The sequence below is a fragment of the Carcharhinus amblyrhynchos genome, unplaced genomic scaffold (genome assembly GCF_965287045.1).
Source record: "Carcharhinus amblyrhynchos unplaced genomic scaffold, sCarAmb.v2.hapA scaffold_38, whole genome shotgun sequence".
NCBI lineage: Eukaryota > Metazoa > Chordata > Chondrichthyes > Carcharhiniformes > Carcharhinidae > Carcharhinus > Carcharhinus amblyrhynchos.
In genome coordinates, this window is record NW_027649779.1 from 10,593,880 (window position 1) to 10,607,456 (window position 13,577).

Genomic DNA, 13,577 nt, shown 5'->3' on the forward strand with positions numbered 1-13,577 from the left:
AGGATTTTGTGGAGGTGACTTTGGCGACATCTCTCCAGGGATTTGAGGTGTCTGCTGTTCACTGTCCATGTTTCTGATGGATACAGGAGGACAGAGACTACAGCTACTCTGTACACCATGAGCTCGGTGCTGGATTTGAGATCTCGGGCTTTGAACACTCTGTTCCTCAGGCATCCGAAGCCTGCACTGGCACACTGGAGTCACTGCTGAATTTCATCGCCGATGTCTGCCTGTGCTGAGAAGAGGCTCCCAAAGTGTGGGTAATGATCCACATTGTCCAGGGGCTCACCGTGGTCGGGAGGGGGAGTAGGAGTGGACTGGGAGAGAACCTTTGTCTCCTGGATGTTTAGTCTGAGGCCCATTCTCTCACATGCCTCAGTGGATGCATCAACAGTAGTTTGTAGATATGTTTAAGCTTGTTTACTGGTGTCACAAGTAGGCTTACACTGACCCTACCATCCAGTTACAGTGAAAATCCCCTAGATCAACCTCTGACTGTGCGCACAGACACACTCAGATCGTGAACAAAGTCCAGTCCCTCACTCAAACCAGCCTCCAACTCACTGACACTGTCTACACTTCCCACTGCCTCGAAAATCAGCCATCATAATTAAGGACCCCGTGCACACTGGACATTCTCTCTTCCACCTTCTTCCATTGACAAAAAGATACAAAAGTCTGAGAACATGTACCAATCCACTCAAAAACAGCTTCTTGCATGCTGCCATCAGACTTTTGAGTGGACCTAATGCATACACCTATGACTAACATTCTGCACTCTCTCCTTCCCTTTGTACGATATGCTCTGTATAGCGTAAGAAACAATACTTTTCACTGTAAACTAATACATGTGACAATAAATCAAATCAAATAGGCATTTTTAAAATTCATTTGTGGGACATGGGCATCGCTGGCTGGCCCACATTTATTGCCCATCCCTAGTTGCCAGAGGACATTTGAGAGTTAACCACATCACGGTGGCTCTGGAGTCACACATAGGCCAGACCAGGTAAGGACGGTAGATTTCCTTCCCTAAAGGACATTGGTGAATCAGATGGGTTTTTTTCCTGACAGTCAATGGTTTCATGGTCATCAGTAGGTTCTTTTTTTTTTATTGAATTCAAATTCCACCACCTGCCGTGGCGGGATTCGAACCCGGGTCTCCAGAACATTAGCTGGATTAATAGTCTAGTGATAATACCACTAGGCCATCACTTACCCCCCCGCCCCGAGTCTGCGTACTGCAGCCCGATGACTGAGATTGGGCTGGTCTTGGTTCTGGCCTGGAGGGGTGGGACATTGAAAGCTTCCCACTGGTCCAGTAGATGAGCTCGACTCCAGCGGGAAGCTTCATGGTGCTGGGGTGGAGTGTTGCCGCGGGGATGAAGGTTGGCGCGATGATGCAGCCCTGTTTGATCCCAGTTTGCACTCGTACTGATTCTCTCGCTGTAGTAAGGATGTGATTGTGCTGGAGGGGGTTCACAGGAGGTTCACCAGGATGTTGCCTGGGATGGAGCAGCTGAGCTATAAGGAGAGACTCGATCGGCTTGAATTGTTCTCTTTAGAGCAGAGAAGGCTGAGGGGGGACATGATTGAGGTGTATAAGATTATGAGGGGTACGGACAGGGTGGATAGGAAGCAGCTGTTCCCCGTTGTTGATGGGTCATTAAAGAGGTGACATCATTTTAAGGTGAGGGGCAGGAGGTTTGGGGGATTTGAGGAAAAATGTTTTAACCCAGAGGGTGGTGGGAGTCTGGAATTCACTGTCTGGGAGGGTAGTAGAGGCAGGAAGTGTCACAACCTTTAAAAAGCTCATGGATGAGCACTTGAATGTTTTGACAGTTCAAACTCTATCAGCGAAGTGCTGGAAAATGGATTAATGTAAATTTCATATAGTTTTGTCACTGCAGACTCGATGGGCTGAAGGGCCCCTTCTGTACTGTATGACTCTATGACTCGTGAACTCGCTGGTGTTTCTGCAGTCGGGATGACTGAGTGAATCCCGTCCCACACACGGTGCAGGTGAACGGTCTCTCCCCAGTGTGAACTCGCTGGTGTTTCTGCAGTCGGGATGACTGAGTGAATCCCGTCCCACACACAGTGCAGGTGAACGGTCTCTCCCCAGTGTGAACTCGCTGGTGTGTCCGCAGGGCAGATGATGATCTGAATCTCTTTGTGCAGTGAGAGCAGCTGAACGGTCTCTCCTCAGTGTGAATGCGCTGGTGGGACATCATTAGCTGAGAGCTTTTGAAATCCCTCCCACAGTCGGAGCATTTAAAGGGTCTCTCCTGGGTGTGAGTGACATTGTGCCTCTGCAAGTAGGGCAACTGACTGAAACCCTTTCCACACACAGAGCAAGTGAATGGCCTCTCCCCAGTGTGAACTAACTGGTGTCTCCGCAGGCCTGATGCCACACTGAATCCTTTCCCACACTCAGTGCAGGTGAACGGCCTCTCCCCAGTGTGAACTCGCTGATGGCTCTGCAAATCAATTAACTGAGTGAATCCCTTCCCACACACAGAGCAGATGAAAGGTCTCTCTCCAGTGTGAAATCGATGGTGTCTCTGCAGACTGGATAACCGAGTGAATCCTTTCCCACACTCAGAGCAGGTGAATGGCCTCTCCCCAGTGTGAACTCGCTGGTGTCTCTGTAAATCAATTATCTGAGTGTATCCCTTCCCACACACAGAGCAGGTGAACAGCCTCTCCCCAGAGTGACTGCGCCGATGAATTTCCAGCTGAGATGGAAAACTGAATCCTTTCCCACAATCACCACATTTCCACGGGTTTTCCATGTTGCAGCTGTCCTTGTGACTCTCCAGGTTAAACAATCAGTTAAATCTCACACAGATCACGGGTACCGTCTCTCCCCGCTGTGAACGCTGTGATGTATTTTCAGGCTGTGTAACTGGTTAAAGCTCTTTCCTCACTCAGTGCACTGGAATGCTCTCACTCCATTGTGTGTGTCTCGCTGCTTTTCCAGTCACACTGTTGCTTAAAATCTTCTTAAGCAGACAGAACAGAGAAACATTTCTCCTTCTAGATCCAAAGGTTGATGATATTGAGGTTACGATGAATTAAGTGACTCTGTCAGATGTTGATGTGACGTTTGGTTTGAGATTTCTGTCTGTAAATCCTCATCTTCTGATATCCTGTAAAAGGAGTCCACAAAAGTCATCAGTATCAGGACAGGATAGAAATTCAGAACAGACAATTCTAGTTTTCTATGGAACATTCTTTCCTCTCTCATTCGCTAAAAGCTGTGAATCTCCATCCCACACACTTTCCCTCCATTCTCACTCTGCTGTATCTAATATTCACCCTCCCAATTCTCCTGAAGGTGCTGATTGAGTCTGATTGACAGATCCAAGCTCACTGCTTCCTGTCCTGGACACACACAGCTGAAAATCTCCATGCAGGCTGCCAGACAGATGTCTATAATACTGGATAAAAGCGTAATATACAGGACATTATTATTTAGAACATAGAACATAGAACACTACAGCACAAACAGGCCCTTCGGCCCACAAGTTGCGCCGATCACATCACCTACCAACCTACAGACCTATCTATAACCCTCAATCTCATTAAACCCCATATACTCATCCAGAAGTCTTTTAAAAGACCCCAGCGAGTTCGCCTCCACCACCACTGACGGCAGCCGATTCCATTCACTCACCACCCTCTGAGTGAAAAACTTACCCCTAACATCACTTCTGAACCTCCCTCCCCGCACCTTAAATCTGTGTCCTCTCGTAGCGACCATTTCAACCCGGGGAAATAGCCTCTGAGAGTCCACCCTATCTATTCCTCTCAACATTTTGTAAACTTCTATCAGGTCGCCTCTCAACCTTCGTCTCTCCAGGGAAAAGAGTCCCAGCTCCCTCAACCTAACTTCATAAGGCATGCCTCCCAGTCCAGGCAACATCCTTGTAAATCTCCTCTGCACCCTTTCAATACCTTCTACATCTTTCCTATAGTGAGGCGACCAGAACTGCGCACAATACTCCAAATGAGGCCTGACAAGGGTCTTATAAAGTTCCAGCATTACCTCCCGACTCCTAAACTCAATCCCTCGATTAATGAAGGCCAGTACACCATACGCCTTCTTGACCACCTCCTCCACCTGCAAGGCCGATTTAAGAGTCCTGTGGACCCGGACCCCAAGATCCTTCTGCTCCTCAACACTACTCAGACTTCTGCCCTTAATAGTGTACTCGTTCATCCCGTTGGTTCTGCCAAAATGGACGACTACACATTTATCCGCGTTGAAGTCCATCTGCCACTTCTCCGCCCAGTCCTGCATCCTATCTATGTCCTGCTGCAACTTTTGCCATCCTTCCAGATCATCCACAACACCACCGACCTTCGTGTCATCAGCGAACTTACTTACCCATCCCTCCACTTCCTCATCCAGGTCATTTATGAAAATGACAAACAACAAGGGTCCCAGAACAGATCCTTGAGGCACTCCGCTGGTGACTGACCTCCATTCAGAAAAAGCCCCATCCACAACCACTCTCTGCCTTCTGCAGGCAAGCCAGTTCTGGATCCACAAGGCCAAAGGCCCTTGGATCCCATGCCCTCTCACCTTCTCAAGAAGTCTTGCATGGGGGACCTTATCAAACGCCTTGCTGAAGTCCATGTACACTACGTCCACGGCACTTCCTTCGTCAATGTGTTCAGTCACATTATCGAAGAACTCAACTAGGCTTGTAAGGCACGACCTGCCCTTGACAAATCCATGCTGACTATTCCTGATCATGTCAAACCTCTCCAAATGTTCGTAAATCTTGTCCCTCAGAAGCCTCTCCATCAGCTTACCAACCACTGAGGTCAGACTCACCGGTCGGTAATTTCCCGGGCTATCTCTGTTCCCTTTCTTAAAAATAGGAACTACATCCGCAATCCTCCAATCCTCTGGAACCTCTCCCGTCTCCATTGACGACGCAAAGATCATCGCCAGGGGCTCTGCAATCTCTTCCCTCGCCTCCCACAGTGTCCTGGGGTACATCCCATCTGGTCCCGGCGACTTATCTACCTTGATAGAATTCAAAAGTTCCAACACATCCTCCTCCTTAATATTCACGTACTCAATCCTTTCCATCTGCTGCAAATCCATAACAAAATCTCCCAGATCGGCTTCCACCGTGAATACTGAGGCGAAGTACTCGTTAAGCACCTCCGCCATTTCTTCTGGTTCCACACAAACCTTTCCCCCCTCACCTTTTATAGGTCCTATCCCTTCTCTTCTTATCCTTTTACCTTTCACATATTTATAGAAGGCCTTGGGATTCTCCTTAATCTTACTCGCCAAGGTCTTCTCATGACCCCTTCTGGCTCTCCTAATTTCCCTTTTAAGTTCCCTCCTACAGTCCTTATACTCCTCAAGATCTTTAACATCTCCTAATTCCCTGAACCTCTTGTACACCTTCCTTTTCTTCCTGACTAGGTTCAACACATCCTTTGTGCACCACGGTTCCCTCGACCCACCAAAACCCCCTCGTCTCATCGGAACGTTGTCATTCAGAGCTCCAGACACACATTCCTTGAATATCTGCCACCTTCCTTCGGTACTTTTCCCTAAGAACGCCTCCTTCCAGTTTATTTGTCCAAGTAACTTCCTGACTTCTTCGTATCTCCCCTTACCCCAGACAAACACCTTCCTAGCCTGCCTGATCCTATCTCGTTCCAACGCAATTGTGAAGGAGATAGAATTATGGTCACCATATCCAAGATGCTCTCCTACCGAAAGATCCATCACCTGCCCTGGTTCATTCGCCAGTACCAGGTCAAGTACAGCCTCTCCCCTCGTAGGCTTGTCCACATACTGCGTCAGGAAACCCTCCTGAACACACCTAACAAACTCCTCCCCATCTATACCCCTTACCCTAGGGATATTCCAGTCGATGTTTGGGAAATTGAAGTCTCCCATCACGACAACTCTGTTATTAAAACATCTCTCCAGAATCTGTTTCCCTATTTGCACTTCAACTTCCCTGTCACTATTGGGCGGCCTATAGATTACACCCAGCAAAGTTTTTGACCCTTTGCTGTTCCTAACTTCCACCCACAGAGATTCTGTAGACAATCCCTCCACGACATCCTCTTTCTCTGTAGCCATGACACTATCCCTGATCAACAGTGCCACGCCACCACCCCTTCTGCCACCCTCCCTGTCCTTCCTGAAGCACCTGAAGCCTGGCACCTGAAGTACCCAGTCCTGTCCCTCCCGAACATTTGAGTAGTGGTAGAACGGGGATTTGAGGAAGATTTATATCCAGGTAGGGAGAGCACATATCTAGAACTCGCTGCCTATCAGGATGGTGAAACAGAAGATGTTCAATCATTTCAAAATGAAATTGGGTGGGCACTTGAAGGAAATAAAACTTGCAGAGGAATGTTGATAGAGAGAAAGAAAAGGACTGATTGGTTCGTTCTGCAGAGAATCAATCTGCAGTCTATAAGATGATGTGGAAATGTTGAGGTTGGACTGGGGTGGGCACACAACACCAGGTTCATCAGGTGAGTGGCCACTCACCTGAAGGAGCAGTGCTCCGAAAGCTCATGCTATCAGATAAACCTGTTGGACTTTAACCTGGTATTGTGAGACTTCTTACTGTCCATAAGATGTATAGGTTAGGTTGATTAGCCATGCTCAAATGCCACTTAGTGTCCCAGGATGTGTGGGTTGGGGGATTAGCAGGATAAATCTGTCATACTGCAGGGAGAGAGTCTCTGAAGAATGCTCTGTTGGAGAGTCAGTGCAGACTTGATGGGCCGAAAGGCCTCCTTCTGCATTGTAGAGATTCCATGACTCGAGTTGCCCAATAGACTCCTGTGCTGCAATGAGTTTATGACTGGAAATATATAATATGGCTACAGTAATATATTACAGAACTAGAAATAATAAGAAATGGAAAGGGGGTGGGGGAAGGAAAGTGTTTTACTCACAAATGTTGGAGAGAGCAGCAAGTTTTAGATTTTCTGAAGCTCAATCTTCACTCACACAAAGCCCGTGATTGGCTGGAGGACCAGAGTTCTTCCAGTCCTCCAACTCTCCCATCTAAGCTTGCTGGTGACGGAAGAGGTGGACACAGCCCCGCACATGCACAGGTTCCCCTCTCCCTTGGACATGCGCACTCCTGGGCCGGGGGGGAGGGGGAGATCACCGAGCAGCTTCTCGCTCTGGCCGGAGCCGCCAGCCGCTTGTCTGGAAACCTTGGCTCGAGGAGGGGGAGGGGAACAGTGAGTGGAGGCGGGGCTCCCAGGTGGGGGGAGGGGAGCAGTGAGTGGGGGCGGGGCTCCCGGGAGGGGGAGGGGAACAGTGGGTGGAGGCGGGGCTCCCAGGTGGGGGGAGGGGAACAGTGGGTGGGGGCGGGGCTCCTGTGAGGGGGAGGGGAGCAGCGGGTGGGGGGCGGGGATCCCGGGTGGGAGACTGGAACAATGGGTGGTGGCGGGGCTCCCGGGAGGGGGAGGGGAACAGTGAGTGGGGGCGGGGCTCCTGGGTGGGGGAGGGGAACAGTGGGTGGGGGTGGGGCTCCCGGGAGGGGGAGGGGAGCAGTGGGTGGGGGCGGGGCTCCCGGGAGGGGGAGGGGAGCAGTGGGTGGGGGCGGGGCTCCCGGGAGGGGGAGGGGAGCAGCGGGTGGGGGCGGGGCTCCCCGGTCCGCGCACGTGCGCACTGGAATCCGGGGACATCACCGTGGGGCAGTGATTCCTATTGGCTGATTTAATTCGGGCTCCAATGTGACGTCACAATGCGGATGTTAGCCAATGAGCTTCAGAGTAAAGCTTCCTCTGTGCAACAAACGATCATAGAATCCCTTCAGTGCAGAAAGAGGCCCTTCGGCCCATCAAGTCTGCACTCACCACAATCCCACCCAGGCCCTACCCCTTTATCCCTACATATTTACCCGCTAATCCCTCGAACCTATGCATCTCAGGACTCAAAGGGGCAATTGTTAGCGTGGCCAATCAACCTAACCTGCACGTCTTTGGACTGTGGGAGGAAACAGGAGCACCCGAAGGAAACCCACGCAGACACAAGGAGACTGTGCAAACTCCACACGGACAGTGACCCAAGCCGGGAATCAAACCCAGATCCCTGGAGCTGTGAAGCAGCAGTGCTAGCCACTGTGCTACCGTGCAACCCATCTGGGGGGGAACATCTGGGAGGAAATCAATGTTTTCCGATTTCCATTTCTTTTCTCATTCTGGGGGAAATTGGGGACTTGCAGCAACTGAAGGGAAAGGAAGTGAATCCAGTCTATATATTCCACACATTTTTAGTCCAGTCATATAGATGTATATCTGTATGACGGCTTGTATGGAGATTTTCAGCTATGTGCCTCCAGGACAGGAAGCGTGGATCTGTCAATCAGCCTCAATCAGCACCTTCAGGAGAATTAGGAGGGTGAATATTAGATACAGCAGAGTGAGAATGAAGGGAGAGTGTGTGGGATAGAGATTTACAACTTTTGGGGAATGAGAGGGGAAAGAATGTTCCATAGAAATTACAATTACCTGTTCTGAATTTCTATCCTGTACTGACACTGATTATTTCTGTAAAGCCCTCTTTCAGGATCTTATAAACTCCTATTAAGTCGCCTCTCATCTTCCCCCGCTCTAAAGAGAAAAGCCCCAGCTCCCTCAACCTTTCCTCATAAGACCTGCCCTCCAAAGCATGCAGCTTCCTGGTAAATCTCCTCTGCACTCTCTCAAATGTTTCCACATCCTTCTTATAGTGAGGTGACCAGAATTGAACACAATATTCCAAATGTGGTCTTACCAAGGTCCTGTATAGTTGCAGCATAACCCCACTGCTCTTAAACTCAAACCCCCTGTTAATAAACGCTAACAAACTATAGGCCTTCTTCACAGCTCTATCCACTTGAGTGGCAACCTTCAGAGATCTGTGGATATGAACCCTAAGATCTCTTTGTTCCTCCATATTCCTCAGAACCCTGCTGTTGACTCTGTAATCCGCATTCAAGTTTGTCCTACCAAAATTAATCACTTTGCACCTCAGCCCAGCTCTGCATCCTGTCAATGTCTCTTTGCAGCCTATAAGAGCCCTCCAACTCATCCACTACTCCACCAATCTTGGTGTCATCAACAAATTTACTATCCCACCCTTCAGCCCCCTCTTCCAAGTCATTGATAAAAGTCAGAAATAGCAGAGGACCCAGCACTGATCCCTGTGGTACACAGCTGGTAACTGGCCTCCAGTCTGAAAATTTTCCCTCCACCACCACCCTCTGTCTTCCATGAGATAGCCAGTTACTTATCCAACGGGTAAATTTCCTTCTATCCCACACCTCCCTATTTTCTTCATGAGCCTACCATGGGGAACCTTATCAAATGCCTTATTAAAATCCACGTATACGACATCAAATGCTCTACCTTCATCCACACACTTAGTTACCTACTCAAAGAATTCAATCAAATTTGTGAGGCAAGACTTAGCCCTCACAAATCCATGCTGACCATCCTAGATTAAGCTCCATCTTTCCAAATGGTCATAAATGCAATCCCTCAGGACCTTTTCCATTAACTTACCAACCACTGAAGTAAGACTAACTGGCCTATAATTACAAGAAGAATTTTTTTTTTACTCGGTTTTGAACCGAGGACTTACTGTGTGGGAAGCGAACATGATAACCACTACACCACAGAAATAGCTGACACTGTGCATGGATGTTAGGGAACTTGAGGAAATAAATAGTGATGTCTTGAGGAGTGTACATATAACAAAGAAGGAGGTGCTGGATGGCTTAAAGCACATCAAGATAGATAAATCCCCTGGACGTGATGAAGAGTATCCCAGGACATTGTGGGAGGCTAGGGAGGACATTGTGGGTCCCCTCGCAATGATATTTGGATCATCGATAATCATTGACGAGGTGCCTGAAGATTGGAGGGTGGCAAATGTTGTGCCTTTGTTTAAAAAGGGCTGCAGGGAAAAGCCTGGGAACTACAGGCCGGTGAGCCTTTCATCTGTAGTGGGTAAGCTGTTAGAAGATATTTTGAGACAGGATCCACAGGTATTTAAAAACACAGGGACTGATTAGGGACAGTCAGCATGGCTTTGTGAGTGTCTCACAGATTTGATTGAGTTTTTTGAAGGGGTAACCAAGAAAGTTGATGAGGGGAATGCAGTTGATTTTGTCAACCTGGACTTTAGCAAGCCAAAAGAGAAAATTCTGGAAAATCTCAGCAGATCTGGCAGCATCTGTACAGATTAAAAGGACTTTAGCAAGGCATTTGACAAAGTACCGCATGGGAGGTTGTTGCACAAGGTTAAATCTTACGGGATCCACGATAAGGTAGCGAAATGGATACAAAATTGGCTTGATGACAGAAGCCAGGCAGTGGACGTTGTTTCTCAGATTGGAACTCTGTGACCAGCAGTGTGCCTCAGGGATCAGTGTTGGGTCCACTGTTATTTGTCATTTATATTAATTATTTGGATGAGAATATAGGAGGCATGGTTAGTAAGTTTGCAGATGACACCAAGATTGCAGGCATAGTGGACAGTGAAGAAGGTTATCTAGGATTGCAATGAGATCTTGATCAATTGGGCCAATGGGCTGACGAATGGCGTGAGTTGGCCTTGATTGACTGGGGAGAGTTACTTAAAGGGATGACAGTGGATAGGTGGCACAGGGAGCAATCCTGTGATTACAACTGAAGAGGTCTTGCTTTTTAACTTTCTACCTAACTCCCTTAACTGCTGTTGTAGGGCCTCGTCCTACCTTTGTACCAATATGTACCATGACCACTGGCTGTTCACCCTCTCGTTTCAGAATGCTTTCTGCCCTTTTAGAGACTTCCTGGACCCTGACATCAGGGAGACAACACAACGTCCTGGAGTCTCTTTCATATCCACAGAAGCACCTATCTGCACCCCTAAGTATAGAGCCCCTTGTAATTATTGTTGTAGTGGTCTTTGTACCTCCCTGCTTAACAACAAAGCCAGCCGTGGTGCAAGGTTTCTGGCTGCTCTATTTATCCCCTGATAAGCTATACCCCCTCCCAATAGTATCCAAACGGTATATTTGTTAGAGAAGGAGATGACCACAGGGGATTCCTGTACTGACTGCCTGCCCCTTCTAGCAGTCACGCATTTATCTGCCTGCACCTTGAGTGTGACCATGTCTCTAACGCTCCTAACTGTGACACTTTCCACCACCTTCATGCTCCGAAATGCATCCAACTGCTGCTCCAACCTATCCATGCGGTCCGTAAGGAGCTGCAATTGGGTGCACTTCCTGTAGACGTAGTCATCTGTGATGCTGGAAGCATCACAGATCTCCCACATCTCACAAGTGCAGCACTTAACCCCACAGGCTGACATTTCGAGTACCAATTATTTAAGAAAATTTATAAAACTCTTACCTTCACTTTTACCTTGTTGCAGTGTCTTTCTTTTAAGATAAATCGGGGTTGTTTTCCTTGGAGCAAAGTAGATTGATAGAGTTGTACAAAGGTACATGGAGGTGTTGAAGTTTACATGCTCTTTGTACACATGTACAAGCTTCAAGGGTCATCCAGTCTCGAAACGTTGGTTCTATTCTCTCTGACGTGGAGATGGCGGTGTTGGACTGGGGTAAACCCAGTAAGAAGTCTCAGTACACCAGATTAAAGTCCAATGGGTTTATTTGATAGCAAAATCCACTAGCTTTCGGAGCGATGCTTCTTTGTCAGGTGAGTGGGAGTTCTGTTCACAAACAAGGCATAGAAAGACACAAACTCAATTCACAAAATAATGATTGGAATGCAAATTTTTTACAGGTAATCAAGTCTTAAAGGTACAGACAATGTGAGTGGAGAGAGTGTTCTATTCTCTCTCCACAGATGCTGTCAGATCTGCTGAGATTTTCCAGCATTTTCTGTTTTTATTTCCCTTTATTTTTCCTTCTCTGTCACCGCTCTGCCTCATCAATGAGACATTGGGACTCAGAGGGTTGATGCAGTTTGATGGACAAGTTGTCTCCATTCTGAACAATGGGGAACAAGCTCCTCCCACTCAATGACATCATTGCCCTCTACAAACATGGCGACCGCGCGTGCGCACCGCTGCATATTACCCCCCAATAAAGATGGCGAACGTTAACCCGGGACGAACCTGAGGAGCTGCGGCCCTGCTCGGTACAAACTGAGTCCGGGAAGCTCTCTTCCGCGGTTTGCTACTTACACCACATGCTTACGCAGCGTTTTCACCCACCTGGGCGATCCATTGCTCTCTCCGTACCGCCAATCACCTCTAACAGATTTCCGAGCCCAAAACAAAACCGGCTTTCCACCGCCATTACTCAGACTGCGCATGCTCCAATCAGAGCTGGGCCCGCCCCTCTTTCGCTCCTATTGGTTGGAGGACCGAGCGCTCCCGTTCAGTCCTCCAGCACCGCCCCCTCTTCCCATTGGTTCGCGTCGCCGTCGATCAGCCGGGCATTGTGACAGTGACTTGCTACTTGTCCAATAATAACAGAGTCTCAGTGTAACACTGACACACACACACAGGCTCCAGTCCAATCAGAGTGGAGATGGAGCACAGAGAAAACCCAGCAAAACACTGACTGACTCTGAGTGTAACATAAACAGTGTTTGTTCACATAATAAGAGTCACATTGCAGTATGTTAGTGAACACAGCATTAGATCCAATGTAATGATAATCCAGTCAGTATCCAGTGCACCATAACCAAAGTTTAGGTTTCATTTGATAGTGTGAGTGAGTCATGGTCTATCGATATAATGTATTTAAATTCCAGTGTGTGTTACTCTGCCACTGTCAGTATCAAACAATAACCTGTCTGTTATTCCAATTCTGCTGTATTTTACAACGTCGATGGTAGTCATGACATAGAGATGCTGGCGTTGGACTGGGGTAAACACAGCAAGAAGTCTCACAACGCCAGGTTGAAGTTCAACCAGTTTATTTGATAGTAATCCCACAAGCTTTACTATCACATAAACTGTTTGGACTTAAATCTGGTGCTGTGAGACTTCTTGCTGTATTTTACAACTGCAGCTCCTGGGGCTGACTGGAGTCTGGTATAATAATAATCACAAAGGTCGGTTTCAGTGTCTCTGAGGTCATTTGAACTGCAGGTAATCTGACCTTAAGGGAGACAAGAGGCCCAACAAACATCCGATTGCAATAGGAGGAGAAGATGTAAGGGAGCAATGATATTTTAAAGTGTCTGTGTTATGGTGAGTGTCACTGGGAAGTGAGTGATAAAATAGAAGTGGAAACATCATAACAGAGACACATGTGACTGACTCAGCCTGACTGAGAGCTGTTATATTTGTGGCGAGAATAATGAGGGCATGAGGATCTCCTGAGATTTCTGATATCTGAGAGGAACTGAAAATAATCAGTTCCTTCTCATGGTTATCTGCAGTTCTCAAGTTACACAGACACATAGGAAACAGATCTGACAGTTCATCAAACCCAAGGGTTTAATCTTCTGTTTCAGACACGTTGTGAAGGAAAAGATTCAATATTAAAATCTTACGGGGGAACCATTCAAAATGTCACAAAGATGAGTGAAGTATTTCATAATCCAATTCACAA

General features: G+C 47.8%; 1 protein-coding gene and 1 long non-coding RNA gene across 2 annotated transcripts in view; one reads left to right on the forward strand and one right to left on the reverse strand.

The window, feature by feature from the left end:
- Positions 1-13,577, forward strand: part of LOC145362544 (uncharacterized) — a 538,269-nt gene that overhangs the window by 74,985 nt on the left and 449,707 nt on the right. The gene's annotated exons all lie outside the window — the stretch shown is intronic.
- LOC145362332 (uncharacterized) lies at positions 1,212-11,489 on the reverse strand. Its single transcript, XM_080218406.1, has 3 exons — positions 11,398-11,489; positions 1,957-3,005; positions 1,212-1,446 (listed from the first exon to the last, which is right to left on the reverse strand). The coding sequence occupies exons 2-3, from the start codon at positions 2,793-2,795 to the stop codon at positions 1,212-1,214; spliced, it is 1,074 nt and encodes a 357-aa protein (XP_080074532.1). The 5' UTR covers positions 2,796-3,005; positions 11,398-11,489.

Coding starts and splice junctions, on each gene's coding strand:
- LOC145362332 (XM_080218406.1), bottom strand. CDS start 2,795: ATGGAAAACCCGTGGAAATGTGGTGATTGTGGGAAAGGATTCAGTTTT. Junction 1,447..1,956: donor AAACACCAGCGAGTTCACGA/GTCATAGAGTCA, acceptor TCCTTACTACAG/CGAGAGAATCAGTACGAGTG.